At 41.6% G+C, this 19,690-nt stretch overlaps 1 protein-coding gene across 3 annotated transcripts in view; it reads left to right on the top strand.

Annotated features, from left to right (window-relative positions):
- RPS6KA2 (ribosomal protein S6 kinase A2) overlaps positions 1-11,985 on the top strand; it is a 269,674-nt gene extending 257,689 nt beyond the window's left edge. For all 3 annotated transcript variants that reach the window (XM_052698733.1, XM_052698911.1, XM_052698819.1), the window contains 6 exons: positions 445-603; positions 1,746-1,907; positions 6,253-6,329; positions 8,659-8,776; positions 9,734-9,871; positions 10,249-11,985. In XM_052698733.1, coding sequence (XP_052554693.1) covers positions 445-603; positions 1,746-1,907; positions 6,253-6,329; positions 8,659-8,776; positions 9,734-9,871; positions 10,249-10,374 — 780 coding nt within the window. In that variant the 3' untranslated portion in view covers positions 10,375-11,985. The remainder of the gene's footprint in view (positions 1-444; positions 604-1,745; positions 1,908-6,252; positions 6,330-8,658; positions 8,777-9,733; positions 9,872-10,248) is intronic.
- Positions 11,986-19,690: the final 7,705 nt, after the last annotated feature.

Raw genomic sequence — 19,690 nt, 5'->3', positions numbered from 1 at the left:
AATACAGCTCATTTAGCTGATCATGACTCAAAGGGAAATATTGGTATTTAAAATGGCAAACATTACTCTGTAAAACGGGAAAGAGAACATTACAGGGAAGGAAGCTTGGGTGAGAGCCAGGAGACATTTCAGGCTGTGTGAAGTTGTGCTGCTTTTTGCAGTTTGGTCTACTCTGCCGACATGATAGCAGATCAGGAAGGCTGAGTTTCTGCATGGACAAATCAACAAGTTGCTGCAGACACGAGAAAAAAGTGATGATGAAGTTGTTTTATGAAGTTGTCTTTTCTGATGTTAAGCATAACAAGCACATTTCCCATGCATTAGCTGACATTTTCTTCTTCCAACATCTTACGTTCAAGCCACTAGGCTGATTAAAGAGCAGATCTTCACCAAGTTAGATGAAGCTTGAGTCCAAAATATATGCTTATTATATTACTCTCACAGGTCTATGATGATGGGAAATATGTGTACCTGGTGATGGAGTTGATGCGGGGAGGAGAGCTCCTGGACCGCATTCTTCAGCAGAAGTGTTTTTCAGAGCGAGAGGCCAGCGCTGTGCTGTGCACTATCACCAGGACTGTGGACTACCTGCACTCACAGGGGGTAAGCATTACATTTTTGCTTCTCTGCAGCAACTTCTGTAAACTCCAACATTTTGAAAAAGCACATGGGTGTGATTATCCTTCTCTAAAATACAAACGTATTTTTTTCCACAAAAAACAGAGTTCAGTGAAGTTATGTTTCATTCTTTTTCCACATTCAGAATTGTATTTGAGATGTAAAAAAGGATTGTAGCCTTTCTAGCCATTTTGCATGTGAACTAGAGTACATCAAAGTGGTGTTTTCATCCCTGAACTATAATGATTTTCAGGTATCTTTCTGACATAGTAATTATTTACTGCTATTCCTTTCTGTTTATTGCTGTAATTATTGCAGTATCTTTTATCAGATTTTCCAATAGAACATCTGAGTCAGGTAGAAATCTATCTGAGACAGGTGGAAAAAATAAATGCTCAGCTTCCAAACTGAAGTGACAGTTTGAGCAGCTGATGCGAAAGTTTCCTGACATGCTGTTGAAGAGCTGATTTAAAGTCCAAGCTTCCTCTCCTTTTCCACTTTTCAAGGACAAACAGTTTGCATAACTGGTCAAATATTTGATTCTTTTTCCTTTCATGGTTAAAGCAGGCATATTTTGTGCTTGGACCAGTATGTATTCATGATAGTTTTCCAGTTGTATAATCAGTAAAAGTTGTTTCCCCACCATAGAAATGCAGTACCTGCTGTAAAATATGCAGCATTGGTTGCCTACAGGGAAGATTTTTGTGAAAAATAGCCTTTCTTTTTGAACGTTAACCACTTCTAAGTCACAAGAAGATGCTTTCCTCCAATGGCAGGATTTCACTGTGACTTTTCTAGCTGAATATTTCAGGGCTATCTGAGAGACCCTGACACCAGTGTGTTTGTACAGCAGCCCCTTTGACTGCCTTCAAGAAGGTTGCCCCTCCTTAGAACAGCTGGTTCCATCATATTTCAGCAGAGGTTGCAAAACATACTCATTTTTGTTTTAACAGATTTTAAACTTTTTTTTTCTCCTTTATTTACCTGAGGTTTTTATGCAGCTTTTCTCCAAAACGGAAACACCTTGGGTACAAGCTCTTGACTTACTCAAACAACAAACCAGACATGGTAGCCAATCCTGTGTGCTCCTCCTCTCCTTACTCATTATTCACTGCTTTCTCATTAAGGTGGTTCACAGAGATCTGAAGCCAAGTAATATCCTCTACATGGATGAGTCAGGAAACCCAGACTCCATCAGGATCTGTGACTTTGGCTTTGCCAAGCAACTGAGAGCAGAGAATGGGCTGCTCATGACTCCCTGCTACACCGCCAACTTTGTCGCCCCTGAGGTAGGATCACGTTTCAAAGCTGTGGCTGACACATATGGCATAGAAAGAAGTCTTCTGTCCCTCTCACCCTTTTCTCATTGCCTTTCAAAGAGGAGCAGGGCAGACACACAGCTACAGGAACTTTCACAGCTTTTATTACTAAGTTTCCTATTCCTGTCAGTCTTTTCGGGGAAGTTGCTTTTAGTCTCAATATCAGAAGTAAGACCCAAAAGAAATACCCATGGATGAAATCTTCACAACAATGAAGTTGGTAGGAGCTTTGCAATGATTTCACTGGAACACTGAAACATCCCTCCTCCTGATCTTTTCAAGTTCAGGGGATGCAGGGACTAATAATAAAGATAGGAAAATTGTATAAATCTCAAAACTCCTCTCTCACAGGCCTTCCTGTCTGTCCTTACTCTCATTTTGGAAACAAGGAGTAAATTTCTTTGTGGCATCAAGTCTCTGGGCTTCTTATATCGTTTCTCTTACCATACCCTGCCCAGCTGCTCATGGAGAAACAGACTGTTTGATGCAAGTAATAACCCAGAACTGACCTGCCCTTTTCTGCTGATTGCAATATGTTGAGGTTCCCATCACTACCAGAGCTAACAACAACTGTGTGAGGAAGGAGAGGGCTACTTTCCTATTTTTACAGATGTGAAAATGGAGACAAGCTAAATAAGCCCCACATTCAGGGAGTGGTAGTTTTGCATTGTCAGTGGGTGCTGCTCCTCTCTCTTTTTCTTCCTCATAACTGTCCTCCACCCAATGCTCTTCTGCATGGATGCAACTGAAAAGTGAAAAAATGAGATGATCTTCCTGTACATGGTCCTTCCATGATGCCACAAGATACAAGGATCCAGCACCAGAAAGAGAATTTGGGAGTATTATCAGGGGCAGTATAAATTCAAACAAATATTTTTCTTTTCAGTAAAAAAACCTTCCACTGCCAAAACAGATTGGGTTGTTATTTTATCATTGTCTGGATGTTTTTTCATTTTAGATACTGGAATGAGCTATATGAAATGTATCAAAATAAGTAACGAAAGATCTGTGGCACCCACAGATGTTTAATTTCAAAATAAAAAATTAATTGTGTTAGTAAGATTTAGACCTCTGAGGTTTTCTCCAAGATACGATGTGATTAAAATAGGTGTATGTGGTTTTCCTGATGGGCTGTTTTGTTCAGTGTCTGTAATCACAAACGTCATCAGCCCAGTGCTGTTTCAGTTTAGCCTCTTCTGGTTTGAACCGAAGGCAGAACTCACATTCCCTGTTTGTGATGAGCAAGACAAGTCCAACTAAAAAGCAGGAGATGTCTGAGATTAACTGAAATGTTACTGGAACTGCCAGAGAGTTTACACAGAGGCCTCACTACTTACATTTTACTTGTGATATAATACTGCCCTCCAGCCTGGACCTGGCTTCTGCATTTTCTGAGCCCCACTGCAGCATCTGCAGTATGCAAAGAAGGCAGGAAGTCAGACCGAATGATGACACAGAAGGATAGCAGCAGAGGGCTGATGACATATTTGCTACTTCAGTCTAGCTTTAGTGTTGGAAACATTTAATTTGTAGTTCGGATGAGAATATTGGGTAGGTTGAAAATTCTCAGAAAGAAAGAAGCACTCTGCCACCTAGCGTGAGCAATGTTGTTTGCAGAGAGTGAACAGCGAGTGAACAGCCTACTGAGCCCCAGCATAGCCCTTGCACAAACTAAAAGGACTTCGTTCTGCAGATTTCCTCCAAAATCTTTGAACTCTTTTTTTTTTTTTTTCATTAAAAATCGTAAGATTATTATCTTTCATGCCCATATGTATCCCTGTCTTTGACACAGCTGAGAAAGGCTGTATTTATAACACTGTTAATTCAGTAAATCAAAATGCATAGAAACAGGAGGAATTTAGAGAAGTATCTGACTCACTGTCACAACTGAATGAATCGAGCTGAAGTTTGGTTCTGGGCACCACAACATTCTGCCATGTGTGGAGCTAAAAAGCAGCTCATGAATGTATTTCAGATCCCACCAAATTCTTTAGGTGACCTAGACCCTAAATTCTCCAGCAGTCTACCAGAGAATCATAGAATCACAGAACAGCTTGGGTTGGAGAGGACTTTAAAGATCTAGCTCCAGCCTTCTGCTGTGGGCAGGGCTGCTACCCACCGTATCAGGTTGCCCAGGGCCCCATCCAACCTGGACTTTAACACCTACAGAGATGGGGCATCCACAATCACTCTGGGAAACCTGTTCAAGTGCCTCACCACCCTCTGAGTAAAAAATTTCTTCCTAACATCTAACCTAAATCTACCCTCTTTTAGTTTGAAGCCATTCCCCCTTGTCCTTTCACAATCAGACCGTGAAAAATGCCCGTCTCCCTCCTGCTTATAAGCTCCCTTCAAGTACTGGAAGACCGCAGTGAGTTCTCTCCAGAGCCTTCTCTTAGAACTGGAGCCTTGTTAGTGGGCAGAAACTTTTGCAAAGCTCTTTCATTAAGCTTAGATTTCTTGCTTTCACTTAGATTTGTTTCTAGGATACAAGTTATTGTTCAATGATCTCCCCACTCCTCCCCTCATAAAGCCCCATTTTGGTCAAAATTTCTAGCACTTGCTCCTGCCAGCTTCATTTTCTTCCTTTTACAACAGTTGCAAAAGTCAGCTAGAGACATTTTAGAAAAGCAATGTCACCACTAACTAACTGTCTGCTATTGTTATCCATGGAGTGATGGTGCTGCAGGTGAGAAGTATCTGCCACCAAAGCTTTCTTAGGAAATGGAACAGAGTCCATGTCCCTGTTGTCTTGCAGAGTTGTTGCAAATTGAATGCTATCAGCAACTCCCACCCATCATTTTGGGGCTGTGTGGATACTTGCTTAATAGCCTACTTCTCTAAATTTCATCACTACCTAATTTTTCTGTCATTTGTATTTGACTCTATTGTCCTTTTGTTATTTGAGAAAGACAGTGATGGCAATGAAAATGTAACTGCTTAAGAAGCAACAAGAATGCCTACACCAAGGGATAAATGTTGGGTATTCAGTCTCACATATAAAGCAAGAAGCAACTGAGCTTGACAAATAGAAAAGATTGGGGTTTTTTTTTCCCGTAAATTCTAACTTCTAAATTCTAAATTCTAGAGGAGCAATGAATGCACAAACTAAAGCCATAGGAACAATTTAAACAGTCTGAGAGTACACGTGAAGCACAGGAGAGAAAGGTAGAAGAAGGATTTTTACCAGCTTCGTCACAAGAGAAAGTGTGTTTTTTCTCCATATTATATCAGTGTGGCAAATGTTCTAGCAGCATGGCAGATGGCTGCTTTACCACTCATCATTTGTAAAATTTGTCAAGGCAACATTTTCTGAAACTGAAAATAATTCTGAAAAACTGAAAATAATAATAATAATAATAATAATAATAATAATAATAATAATAATGCATCTGATCCACCAGAAGGGAACTAAACTCTTCTTGTGTGTCAGAACTTAAGTAAACAGAATGGTTGTTTGCATTTATGAACAAAGAAGATCTGGAGGTGGCTCATGAGTCTTTCTGAGCCAAAAAGAAACACAGCTCCTCCCCTGATCGCAGCAGTGCTTGTCAGTTGTTGGCTTTACTTTCACTTGGACCTGCAGGGACTCAAACTTATATTTCTTCTGTTATGCATTTGCATAGATTAAATCCATATTACATCCTTGCTGGCCTAACTGTCCATCCTGTACCAATCCTGAACCTTCTCAGATCTCTGCTGAGTATCGTGAAATTTGCTTTCTCTGTGTGGAAAAGTTTTCACAGATTAGTTTTTAATCCCCATCTAAATGCTGCCACTTTGCTTACACTAGAAGTAAGATAAACCTTTTAGCTTTCTTTGCAGTTGTAATGTATCTGTATGAGTATGATATAAAATATGAGTTAGTGAGCATCCAGTTGCTGTATTAGATCCAAATAAAATTAAGACATGCTTCCACTGTCAGTCAGCCCTATGCTTGATTCGTCCACAGTGTACTCAGTGACCTTCCTGATCAGAGGACACATTTAAGAGTATTTAGAGCTTTCTTCAAGAAATGTTTAAAACGCTGAAAAAAGTAGAGAGGGTTGCCCTGCTTTGATGTTGAAGGCCAACACACCACCTCCAGCTCAGTCCCTGTAAAGATGGACCTGCACACTGAACAACCAACCCTGGCCTGAGCCCCTCTGTGCTGCTACCAACAGCTGGCTCCTGAGCAGACACCTCTTCAAGCCAAGTATTAGGGCAAGCCCTGGAAATGTTGCCTGATACAACCTTTGATCAATGCTTTTTGAAACACAGAAGCAAAAATTCAGGAATCAGATTAACTTGTATTTTTTCCCCCATCTTCACACAGGTCCTTAAGCGCCAAGGTTACGATGCAGCCTGTGACATCTGGAGCTTGGGGATCCTGTTGTACACCATGCTGGCAGGGTAAGATGAGAGGTTTTCCTCCAGTGGGTATTCTTCAGCAGTGATGAAGCCAGAAAGGAGTCTAAGATAGAGACAGCAAAATGCCTGGCCTATTCCAGGAGATATTCTCAGTTGTAAGAGGCAAGAAAACAGATGCCGAGACCTAGAATTCGAAGAAATTTTTCCAAAACATATGAATATCCTTGACACTTTACGAGCCGCTTTGGTTTTAATATCCTGGGCCTGTAAATGTTCACTGAGACTTTGAGTCCTAAAAGGTTCACTGACCACTTAAGTAGTGTGAAAGTGTTGCACTGGGAGAGCAATGTTGGAGTATATGCCAGATCATGGCCACCTTACACATAAGAGGATATTTATTTGTTTCTATTAATACATGTATTCTCTTCAGCTTCATTCTTCTCCTATGGTTGTTGTTGTTGAGGTATCTGAGCAATTTAAAAGGCTAAAAAAAAAAAACAACAACAAAACCTCATTTTCAGATGCTATTCAAAAAAATATGCTGCAGAAGAGGCAAAGTAAATAGATCAGCAAGGACAGGAACAGGCAGCAGGAGCTTCTCAGGGGGTATTTGGATTAGGAAACCTACTAATGGATTGGCTAAGTATTGATGCAAAAGGACTGAGAGAAAGAGTAAAATAAGCAGTGTGGGATAAGCATAAGGTGTGCTGGAGTGAATAGGAAACACTGTGTGCAAATCCAATCTGGATTTGTTAAGCCCCCAAACTTCATTTCTCTTGCTGGCTGCAGGCTATGACATGTGCATATATATTCTATTTATCAGTGTATTTATCCAGTGACCACTCACAGCAATTTAGTTCTACTTCATGATCATTCAGCTGTGGCAAGAAACTTGTATTCCTAAGTTCATGCAGAAAACAAACAGGTCCTGTCACTGTAATTTGTGTCACTTGCTTTGTGAACTGTAGAAGAGGTGCCAGGAGTTCCTGCCCTATTCCGATCCCGAGTACAGTTGTGCTCAACATTATCTGAAATATAACGGGGCTGTCTCAGCTAAAAACAGGACAATACATTCAAAATGTTTTGTTTTAAAATGTCACTCTTAAAAAAAATACATCGAAAAGGAGGTTGGTAGCTCTGCATGTGGCAGGAGGGTTGGAGCTTGATGATCCTTGATGCCCCTACCAACCTAAGCCATTCTTTGATTCTATGATTTTAAATTTATTTGAATCCGAAATACAAATCACACAGTTGAGGTGTCACCACTATATTGTGAATGCTTTTGTCTTCCTTACCAGAGGAAAGCAGTAGGAGCTGACTATTATTTGCACCCATGATGTTATTCTCTTCCCAGCTTTTCTATGAGCAGAGAGGGCTCAGACATGAAGTGAAGGGCTGGAGCACAGGTCTGGGATACTATTAACGCCAAGAGTGGAGTTTCAGCCAGTCCTGAACACTCAGTGTGTCCCTTTGATGGGAATAGAATAACAGCCTGTATGTTTCTGGGCTGAATTTCTGTGAAATCTGAAACACTGGTGGAAATGACAAAATACAGCATGAGAAATTGGATGTGCTTTTACAAAACAAGGGGATAAGAAACTGAGGCCAAATCCCAGTATCCGTTTAACAGCAGAAGAAACAAACTGATGTATATCCACAACAGCAAAGACAGATGGAAGGGAAGGTATACAAATCGCAGATACCCCTTCTTCTAAAAGTAGACAGCTGTTTAAAATCACAGAATAAATTTTGGCCTGGTATGTTTTAGTCAGCTGCAAAATCTTGTCATTCATCTCTTGTCAGTCTGTGTAGAAAAAATATCTGGGCCCGGTGGCACTGATTTTGTAAAGCTGAGTATGTTTTACTACTGATTTCTGACTGGCTAGATCAGGAAGTTTTTAAATCAGCTATTGCATAAAATTTGTTTTGTCCATCAATCTTGCGTGCTATGATTAACAAAGGACTGCGGAATAGATTGCAAAGATTTTTTTTTCTTTTTTCTTTTTTATTTCAGAAATTATTTTTTCTCCTTCATTATTTTTACATTTTATTCCCAATATGAAGGTTCCTCTATCAAGAATAAAGCAAATTCAAAATGAATACAGAAAAAGTAAAAGCATGTGTTATTTTATAAAAGTATATTGCCTTCAATAAAACTGAGAACATAATAGAAATTTTATATAAAAAATGCAATGTCTTTCCTCTGCAAAACAACTTAATATGAGGAAAAAGTGCACTGCATATTTTGAGTGAAAATGAAGCAACCATGTCTGCAGTTCAGTCTGGAAGAAAATCCCTGTTGAAATCTATGGTGTTTATCACTAGACCCTAGAAGTCAAATACCTGGAAATTAAACTTTTATTTTTAATAGGTTCACTCCTTTTGCAAATGGGCCAGATGACACCCCAGAGGAGATTCTGGCCAGGATTGGCAGTGGCAAATACGCACTTACTGGAGGAAACTGGGATTCAGTATCAGATACTGCAAAGGTCAGTGGACGCTTCCTTGATTTTTTTCCTATCCTCTTAAATGGACTGGCAGCCTGCAGTTGTATCCAACTTAGAGAGGGACAGAAGGGTTATTTCTCAGTGCCCTGTGGAATAAGAGCTTGCTTATTCATACCACTCTGCGCAAAATAGTGTTTGGAATTTTAGTAGCTATTTTAGTTAAAATAAGGCGTAACGCAGCACCTTCAATTGTGAATACTCTCAAATCAGCATGCAGCTCTTTTGTCACGCAATTGAACTGTGAGTAGAAGTGCAGGGTAGTCAGTGCCATGAATTCATGGTCTATATGTGAGTCACATAAGATTGAGCAGGTAGTTTTTAAACTAGCATTTTTAACTCCTGTGCTGTCTGCAGTTGAGGCCACACATCTATCACAAAGCCTGGAAATCCCAGGATCTGGAATTCAAACTGGTGCTGAGACTTTTGGGTGTGAATCTATGCATTAGTCTGTGAGATAGGTGCATGGGCAGGAAAGCTGTTGAGCTTCCAGTTGTCTGGCATTAATTAGAAAGTTTGACACAGTTTATGTATTCCTCCAGATTTCACTTTTACCAACTGGCATTATGGAATGGAAAAACAATGATATATTCAATCACAAAACTGCAATTAATTCTAGTAACTTGCTTGGATGTCTCCAGATGGCATCCTCTCTAGATAGAGTTTATCGCCTTTATGTAGTCACCATGATTATTAACACTCAGTAAGCTGAATACCTTCCACATTATCTTTCAGTTGTATTATCATTCGAGAATTGGATGTTACACCTGAACATTTTGAAGATTAGACTTTTTATTTAAAAAATATACAGCATTTCTAAAATGCAGACTCCTCTCACTTGTACAGGCTGGTGATGACTGTGTCATTGAGAAGATCTTACTAAATCCTGTGCTGTTATTAATTACTTTTTCCCTCTTACTGTTTTCTTCCTTTTGAACCTAGGATATCGTGTCTAAGATGCTTCACGTAGACCCTCATCAGCGTCTCACAGCAGTTCAAGTGTTGAGACATCCATGGATAGTGAACAGGGAATATCTGTCTCAAAATCAACTTAGCAGACAGGATGTTCACCTGGTGAAGGTATGTCCTACACTCCTAGCTATCCCTTTCTGGCAGAAAGAGCTGGGATTTTTGTAAATATTCTGGAAAAAGGGAGAGGAATTGAGAAAAGTTTGCCACAGAGGCGAAATTTAATATGGCACTGTACTAATAGTAAAGCTTTTTGACTCATCGCCTGCTTGATATTGTTAACTTTCAGCTGCGTTACAATGAACTCTGTCTATGTACTGCTGCCCACTGTTTTGAATCAGGCACTACATCTGTCTGTCAGCCAGCAATCATTGTTATCACTTAACGGAAATTGGGCCTGCACCCAGGGGATTGGACTGGGAAAGAGTGGGAAGAAGCATCTAAGAAATGAATTTTAGCTCAATGTTTTCTCTTTTTCTATTGTACAGGGTGCAATGGCAGCCACTTACTTTGCTTTAAACCGAACACCTCAGGCACCAAGGCTGGAGCCTGTATTGTCCTCCAATCTGGCTCAGCGGAGGGGCATGAAAAGACTTACCTCAACCAGATTGTAGCAGTAGCCCCACAAGGTCTCCTTGGAAACCCACAGTTTACTATTTGAGAGATTCATCTTTAGTTGGTTAGTATAACTTTTCTGGACCCCTTGCACATGAAATCACCGGAACTAGCAGAAGTCCAGCATAAGGCAAAATCTACCTTTCCTCCATCGTTTCTTTTACATTCCAGCCAGAATCCTGAGTTTAACAACTTCACAAAGATGTGCCAATTTTGCTAGTAGCTCTGTTTCCTTACTGAGGTAAAGCCAAATAAAGTAGACACGCTCCATCCATCCCTCCCTAGAAGAGTCTTTAAGATGTTCTGCAGGAACATAGTTTTCACTGTTTTTTTCTCAAGAAAAGCACTTTTTGTAAAGAAGATGCAGTCAGATTTGAATGTTCTCAGCAGTTCCCACAAGCATCACAATGAAGTGCACGGCTGGTCGCCTACTGGTCTCCACTCACCCCAGGAGGACTGAAGGCTGCAGAGACACATGGATAATACCTTACTGGAAATTAATGCTATACAGCATGAAGGAGAGCAAGCTGTCTGTGGTGGAAACACCTTCTGATTTCAAGAAATCTTTTGCACTTTGCCCCTGCCCTGTCTGGAACAATGTCAGCAGCGCTCGAGGAGAAGTGCACGCTGTGAGCTTGACTTTGACAGAGGTCTGGTCCTCTGAGAGCAGAAAGTCTCTGAGAAACATAGTCCTCCAAGAGGGCTATTGAGTCCCATGGGTCTGTGGGAAAGCATTTGTCTAAAGTAGTGGAGCCTATGGATGAGAGGTGACAAAGGTGTCTGGTCTCAGCTCATAAAAAGGCCGTCTGCCTCTGGACGCAGGCAAGGTCACTGCCACCACTGGGGAGTGCCCGTTTCTGAGGGGCCCAGCCAACTCTGTCACAAGCTTTAACCATAATAAATTAGGAGGAGAGACAGGAGGATGCTGTGCTTTTATATTTATATAAATATATATACATCTATATTTATATATATATAAAAAAAAAATAAATCTGTACCTTACTGCCTGGATTATTCAAGTTCAGGGAAATAAAACTTGGTTGAGAAGGTCTCAGCAAAGTGGACCTTTTTCCTCATTCCCTGAGCTACCTTTTTTATTGTTTTTCTTACCCATTGTGGCATATGGTGATCACGAGCTGCCCAGGATTCTTCTTTATAATGCTTTTGTTTTGTTTTCTGAGTGAATTTTGTCACCTGAGATGCTTTGTGGGGAGAAGCTAATGTGCTATATTGAGTTTTTGTCTATTTTGAAGGGAGAAAAAAACAAAACAAAACGTTAACATGGAGCTTTGTGTGCTAGAGGTGGCAATTGCCTGGCTGGGTAGTGCTGCACTATGGTGCCATGTGAAATTACCAGATCATGGCATCAGTGTTCAGGGGGAAGATTAGTTGCATTTGCTAAAGCAAATGCTTCCTAAAACTATCTGTGTTCCACTGTTAACTGAACTTTGTTTGTTTGCATTAGCCTATTTTTAAATTTAAATTTATTCTTAATAATTTAAACCAATATTTAATGTCCAGGTTTATGTGCTGTGCACACAGGAATGCTGCAAAGCAGCTCCTCTTGAAGGCCTTCTCTTTTCTAGAATAAACAATGCTGTGAAACTTCACACAGAGGGTGAATTGGCTTGCATTGCTGTGTGGGAATATGCATAGGTGTGGCTACGTTTATTTACAAAGCAGCAGAGAATAATTTGCTTAATTCTCTACTCTGGCTAAGCTGTGCTCAATATTAGCTATTTGCTGCTTTTACACTTTTCATTGGAAGTTAATCAAGTCTCATACATTTCTGCTGTCAGAGATGTCTTGACTGATGCAGAGATGTGCCAGCCAACTCCCTGGATGTGACTTCTGTCTGCAGGAAGGCAAGGTGGCATGGGGATGCTGAGGGCATCTGGAGGGAGGGCTGGATTTTCTGGTGTCCCAATTGATTTGAATTGTTTCAACGAAATGTCTTTTTAATGTGTCACTGTACATAGGCAGTGAGAAAGAGTGCTGTAAATATTAGGTACAGTTTTTGTCTCCACTAGAAATTTCCTGGCATCTTTCTCCCCTTGTTTCAGTTTGGATTCTCCTCACAGTCATTGGTAACAGTCTGATCCCTTGTTGATGTACTCAGTCTTAATTTTTCGAGCTTTTTCTTTTTCCATCTGATTATGTTGTAGGCCAAGCTTACAGGATGCTGCTCTTCCAGGAGTTCAATAGTTTGAATTTCTTCCTGGCTTAGCTCTTTATAGCCCAGCAGTTATCACCCTATTAACCATACAAGGTTGGGGCCATGTACAGAATGCTACATTTTGATGCTCATTAATTATTTTCATTTATAAGCCCATAAATTACATATAATAGTACTTGAATATCAAGATTTTGTTGCCATTGTGTCCAGATGTATGCCTGTGTGTGTGTATCAAAAACATGCAGTCCCAGCTTATCCAAGTGAGAATGTCAGTATAGTCAGCAAAGCAAGTGCTTGGCATCTGAGCAGGCAGGGGATGGCAGCAAGGCACCAAGGCACCAGCTCTGCTGTGACATGTACTGGCATGGGGCAGTAGGGCCCTCCACTGAGGTGCGTGCAGGCAGTGGGCTTTTTAGACAAGCAGCATACCCATGCCAGATTGTGCATGCAAAGGTGGGAGGCAAATCCTGGCTTCAAGAAGTGTGCCACAAGTTTGTGTAAAATGCCAGTAACCAGAAGGTGTATGCTTTCAGATGATGTGCTGTGGGGATATGGTCCTGACTATGTGTATTTTTGCCACTGTGGAGATTATAAAGAAGAAATCCTGAGGTTTGTTATGAAATCATCAGTTTTCACAGAGAGAATTCCTGATTTTGTAGAGCAATCCCTAGTAGGACGAAGGCAGACAAACATGGAAGACAGTGCAGATTATTGTAGCAGAAAAAGAGGTATCTAAGCTTCCACACAAAAATGATTTTCATTCAGGTCTGTTGAAGCTGTATCTATGGAATTTTGTAGCAAAATATGCCATAGAAAACAATCGGAAGCAAAATTCCCTTGGAGAACATCTGTGTACTGCTCCTTTAAGCAAGATCCAAGGGAGATCCTGGCATCTAAATCCTAAAAGATGCACAATTAGGCCAACAAGCTTAGATATCCTTTAGATTAAAATAAAAAGGCTTAAAATAACACTGATAAGATGTTTTAGTACAGTTTGTAACAAAGAAAAATGTGCAAGCCCATTTCCACCTATCCATTTAAAGCACACATCCAAACCCCCTAGAGGTATGTGCTCCCTGCCCTGGCCTCACTGCCCCCACAGCAGGCGCAAGGAAAGTTCTGAAAGTAAAAACTTGAGTAATGTTACTCAGAAAGTGAAGATAATAAATGTGTACGTAACTGAAATTCTCAGCATTTAGGCGAGCACTGGGTAGAAGCCTGTGCAGAATGGGAATGCTGCAGAACAAGTGAAGTCCTACTAGTTCCCAGAGCTACAAGCTATCTGTGAGATTGGGAAGGCTAGACCGTGCATTCCTGCATGCACGTGAATGACAGCGTGCTCAGGACAGATAGCTAACGAGGCATCTGACTGTGTATGCAAATGTTGGCTGGCATGGGTAAATGTTCTGCAGCCTGAAGTTCAGAATGTAAAAATGGGGCGTTCTGCATCACCCTGTGCTGTGTGTTAACTATGGGGGTGTTCAACTGTACAACCACAATTCTTGCCTACGTATATACAGTTGTAGATTCTGCTTGTGCAGAAAGTGTCGCCCAAATGGATGTGATGCTTATAATTTTTAGAGAAAATGGAGGAAAGGCAAATGGGGATAATGCATGCTTTTTTGGATGAAGTGGAATTTTGAAAGGGAAAGTTGAAAACGGGCCTCTGGAAGTGCAGAAATTGAAGACTAGTTGCTAAAAGATTGTTTCTGATTGTTCTTTGTAGCCAAATGGCCCCTCCTTAATGTTGTATCAGTACTTGTTCTCTAGGCAGCTCAGGTGAGATCCGAGGCCAGCCGGGAGCAGTATCCTGATGGTGAAGTGGGACCACTGGGTAACCAGTTGTGCAGGGGCTACCTGAGGCAGTACCAGGCAAAACTGACAAAACACGGACCGTAATTTAGGAGTTTGTTTACAGGCTCCATGTTCATGTTTACAATAACTTCTGAAGCTCGCGCTTTTTTACGTTTCCTGTATGAGAAGGGCAGCTGGTTACAGATATTTATCGTGTTTACCAGCATTTCCGAATAGATTTTTTTATAATACATGGTTTTATGAAGTGTAATATTTTTATAGCAGATTGATGATCTTTGGACTTTCTATATTGTTACACACAACTGCTTCAAACAAGCTCTTTGCTCCCCTTTCTCTCTGTACTGTGTTCAGTGCTGCTATGCTGCTATGCTGCTGGCTTCAGCTCCTGCTCCCAGAAGCTGACAGTGTCGTGAAGCCACACAAACTGACTGCAAAAAGCTGTGAGCGGATGGGAGGGTGGGCGGCATGCTGGGACTGGCTGAAAAGCTGAGCTGAAGCAGGGTGAGGGCTGGCTGTGGGGAGATACCTGTATCTGTCTGTACTCTGTCATTTTGGCTTGGCATGTCTATCTTTTCCTTCCTTTATAAAGAAATAAAAAGGGAGGGGAGGAAGGCATCCAGCTTGGTTTTGCATGATGCCTTTCCAATCCCCAAGCACTGTCCATGCTTGAATGCCAGGTGTGGTGATGGTAAAGGCACATGTTTACCTTTCCAAGTCAGTCTGGAGCCATTATTTCTGTGCAACCTGAATATTCAAGCCTCTGATTTAGGAAGCAACAAGTAACCCTGTAACCCTCCATCAACAGACAGTTCACCCACCAGGCATATTTGGGGTTTCACTGACAGACAAATGCGAACATTCGTACAAGCTGCCTGGCATGGATTTCCTCTCAGAGACCTCCTGTGGTACAGGTCTTCGGAGAACCACTGGCAAGCAGCCAGCATACCCTATTCTTGCTGAGCTTACAGGTGACTGCAAAGCAAAGCCAGCCTATCCTCCTGGGAGGAACTGGGTCTGCCTCCTTGGCATTACCATCACTAAAATTCTCTTCCCCTCTGTGATATCCAGCAGCATTACATAAGTTGTGAGTCCAGATCAGGAACTGCATTTTGTACCAGACATGGAAAAACTCCATGGGATCCAGATCCAAGTAGGCATAACCAAGGAACTTGGACTTTCAAATACGTGGCACAGCATTTTTGCTATGCCCGTGGGTATGCCTCTGTTCTGCCAGCTGCTCCTGTCCTCCTCCTACTTCTGTCACTTCTTTTGTCTGTCCCTAATAGAAGCGACCCTTCCTGTGCCTTTACTCCTTATGGTCTTTCACCACTAAGGTATCTGTTTGTCTCATCCTCTTCCTCATGCCCTTGTGCCTTCCACAAATCCTTCCTCCTTTCCTTTACCAAGCTTTTCTCCTGAAAGGTCCATACCATGGCTAGTAGAGCCACTCCTGGGAGACAGAGCAATGGCTGCTGCACTTTAGCACCACTAAAGGCTGTGGTAAAAAAAAAAAAAAAAAAAAAAAAAAAAAAAAAAAAAAAAAGATGGAGAGCCCTTATCATTGAAATGGGAAGACTGATAGAAAAAAAATAAAAAAGAAGAAAGTATTCCTTTCTCCTCCTTCTCCCCTTCTAATTCCTCCTTTAACATATTTAGGGTCAGGAGTAACCCAAGCTTAACCAGTGTTTGTCACAGAGAGGACATGGTAAAAAGTCACTCCTGTCTGAGTAGCATCTCATTCACAGACAGCACAACTGCAGGCTGAGAGCATCAGACTGTAATAACAGTAAATAGTAGGTGCAACAATAAAAGTTAATTTCTGAAAATCACAAGCGCAGATTTTTTTGCTAAAAGCTATGGAGCAGAACAGAAGACAAGAATTTTTGTCTATTCAAGTTGACCACAGATTGCTTGCAGCGCACTGGCTGCTGATAATGCTGTCTACCCATTTTCCAGATGCAAGGTAGAAGAAGTGGATCTCTATCCATTCATCCAATTGGACAGGAGGGCTATTTGTAGTGCTCTCACTGGATGTTTTCTAAATATCTACAGCTGGCCTGAGCCCAATTCCATTCTTTGTTGGGGAAATTAGTCTATAACAAGGCTGGTGAGTCACAACCTGTGGTGAGTCTGCATGTTGTGCTGGTTCAATGAGACTCCTGTCTCATTGATTCTTCCTATTGTTCAGGTTCTGCCCTCAACAGTAAAAGCAGCCATGGTCACAAAACTTCATACCTTTCTACTGCAGTAAATATGGACTTGAATTCTAATGCTAGCCTCCTTGTTAAGACATGCAGACAAAGACTCTGTGATTTCCAGTGCATTTACCCAGGCTTTCTGATTATTGTGCTGTTGTCTGGGCTTACTCTTTCTGTTTATTGTAAACTCTGCAATAATCAGTTATTTGCTTTACTTATCCATTCAGGCTGGCTGCTTCTTCAGCTGTGAGTCAGTGTCAAGAGTGAAGTGAAGGTGTGTATTTCCTTAGCATTTGGCTTATACATATCAGTGGACTTCAAGTATGAATCGTCACCGTTATTACCTGAGCAACCTAACCAAATGTTACGCAGCAGGGATGTCACCCCAGCGTCTGGCACCGTCTCCCCCTGGAGTCAGAGGCCGTGTACTGAGAGATTGTTACCGGCTTAATGCATACGAGAACCACCAGAGGGCCTCAAATAAACAGATTACCAACAGGAATTAAACCTTCCAGTACAAAGAGGTGAAAAAGGCTTAAATCTTGAATAAGCTCTCCGATTAGAATGAAGCTGTCTTAAAGAGAATGACAAAACAGACCACAAAAGCTTCAGCTCTTAAATTCCCAATACTTGGAGCCAAGTGATGACTCATGAACTGAGGGTCTCCATGAAGCTTCTGAACATCCCTGAGGTATCCCAAGACACGGATAGGTTGGCTGCAAGATCCGAATTGTAATATCCTAGGTATTGAGAGAAAAAAAAAAAAAAAAAGTGAAAAAGGGAAGTAAATTGTCAGTGACAAACGTAGCTGTTCATAATAACAGGGTGACAGTGCGAGGAGCTTCTTCAGCCAAAACACCACCACCACTGTAACACTTGCACATGTACAGAAGCACACAGCCCCAAGGTGGGTAAATGTTATCACTTCCCCACTTATATTAAATTCTAACATTTTCAAATAGTCCCAAACCATGTCTAGTGAGATCTGTGGCAAACAGCTTCTCTGAAGCGTGAAGTAGCAAAATATGTATTGATCCTATCAGGGTGCCCTACTGTGGGCTATCAGTCCCCTGTTTTAGCCCAAAGAGTCTGAAAGAGCCTGTACAGATGTGAGGTGTATGGGTTTGGCCGACACCAGACTGAGGAAGGAGCTGGTGGAGCTCCCTGCACAGCAGCACTCTTGGCAAGCACTGGAACCACAAGGTTTCCACATGGTGCAGTGATGATGTTCACGCTGTCTCCTCCTGAGTGAAGAAAATTAGCAGCTGTGCTGTGCAGGTTGGAAAAACTGATCTTTGCACAGCCTTCAGTAAAGGCACCCTGTCGCAGGGTGCTGGTGTGATAAGGGCACTCCACTGCTCCAGATTTCCTGTTGTTAGGGTTATGTTGAACTTCCACACTGCTGTGTGGCTAATTCTTCCCCTCTTCATTACCCAAATGACAAACTTGGCACACAGAGCAGGCCCTGAGCTCCATTCCAGGCATGAAGGCTATAGCTTGGTGTACAAGCTTGGAGCAGCCAGGAATTGCACAGCTTTGGGGCATACGCTCTCGTGTTTACATTATAAGGCTCTCAGTGTAAAATAAATAAATATGGATATCCTTTTAAGTCCTTGCGATCTGAACTATAGCCTTACCACTCAATATTAATGTTTATTACGAAGATCAATACTCATATAAAAGAGTACCTTTGACTTTCGTGGAGTCGCAGTATCTCAGTGTTTTCTAATGTGAGAAAGACCTACACCACAGACTTTGGCCACACATCTCCCTTCTACTTAGGCACATTTGGGCACGTGAGTCTATGTGTCTGTTTTCTTAAAAGCAAGCCCATTTGCATCAGTGACATTTTTTTCTGCTGGACTTTGTATGAACTTAAATGACTCCCTGTTGAGTCCTGAATGACCTTGTAGAAGTCCACCAGGATCTATTGTTTATTTCACTTTGATCCCAGCAGCTTTGGAAAGGACTTTGGTATGTTTACCTTCAAGTTACTCATCTTGTATGCCCACGGTTTGTTTATCCACTGTAGCCCACTGAAATCTCCCCCCCTTTTTTAGCCTGTTAAAGAAATAGGCCAAAGGTGATTTCAGGGCCCCCATCTGGGTGAGCATCACCAATCCCATCAGAGACAACCTTTGACTTTCTCTCGTAAGTCAGCAGCATCCCAGATACTGTTATGCTCTCACCAGTCCCCGGCAAGTGGAGAAATCTCAGCCCACTGAGACAAAAATTGGCTCCAACTGAGGATACAGCATTTAAACCAAAGACAGTCCAGCTTTCTGATTCAAGAGTGCTCATCTGCTTTTATACATCCAGGCAGTTGCATTGCCATTATATGGTTTTTATGTTTTTGATGGCTTAGAGTTTGGACTTGATGATCTTAGTGGTCTTGTCCAACATTACTGTTTGTATGATTCTAAAATATTAGTGTTCAAGGCTTTCTAGGTGAGTTGCTCTTTAGCAGAAGTAGTACTGGAAGTAATGACAAGCACAGAACTGTTCCAATCCACCAAGACTGACACCCCACCCCCCCTCCCAACCAACTCCCAGCCTCAAATGGGAGGAGCTGAGATACAGCATATATAAACAATAGGCAGGACTTTCTTAGCAGTGAAGCATACTCGGAATCTATATTTTTTTCATGTTCTACTGAACTTATATTTGCTCAGTTCACTAGTGACCTGTAATTTCTGAGAAGAGGGTTATACAGCTAAAATGACTGTCATTAATTAACAGTGCATCTGAACTTCGATCCCTTCAGTTTCTGCCAAAGAGCAGGCACTTGATTTCAGTCTCCTTGCATGTTTGGAGATATTTTTATTGGATAAAACTCTTCGAAGTAGTCACAGAAAGCTGGAGAGAAAACCTGTGTCTGGTTCTCCTCATGAAATACGCATGTTTCAGCACATGGTTTGCAAAGTGTGAAACCTCCCACACAACCTCAGCCATGCTGTTCACAGTATGTCATGCCATCAATTCTCCTTCCTCAGAAAACTGTTTCTACCTTTTATTCTTAAATCCAGCTGGAGTACTTTACAGTCTCTGCTTTGCAGCCCAGTTCACCCTCCTGGAAGGTGTGGCCTGCCAGGTAAGTGCTGCCAGTTTGCCTGCTCTGCTCCACTG

This window comes from Tympanuchus pallidicinctus, unplaced genomic scaffold (assembly GCF_026119805.1).
Source record: "Tympanuchus pallidicinctus isolate F22 unplaced genomic scaffold, pur_lepc_1.0 scaffold1, whole genome shotgun sequence".
Classification (NCBI taxonomy): Eukaryota; Metazoa; Chordata; class Aves; order Galliformes; family Phasianidae; genus Tympanuchus; species Tympanuchus pallidicinctus.
The sequence above is the reverse complement of the archived record's forward strand: the minus strand, read 5'-3'. Positions and strand labels throughout refer to the sequence as shown.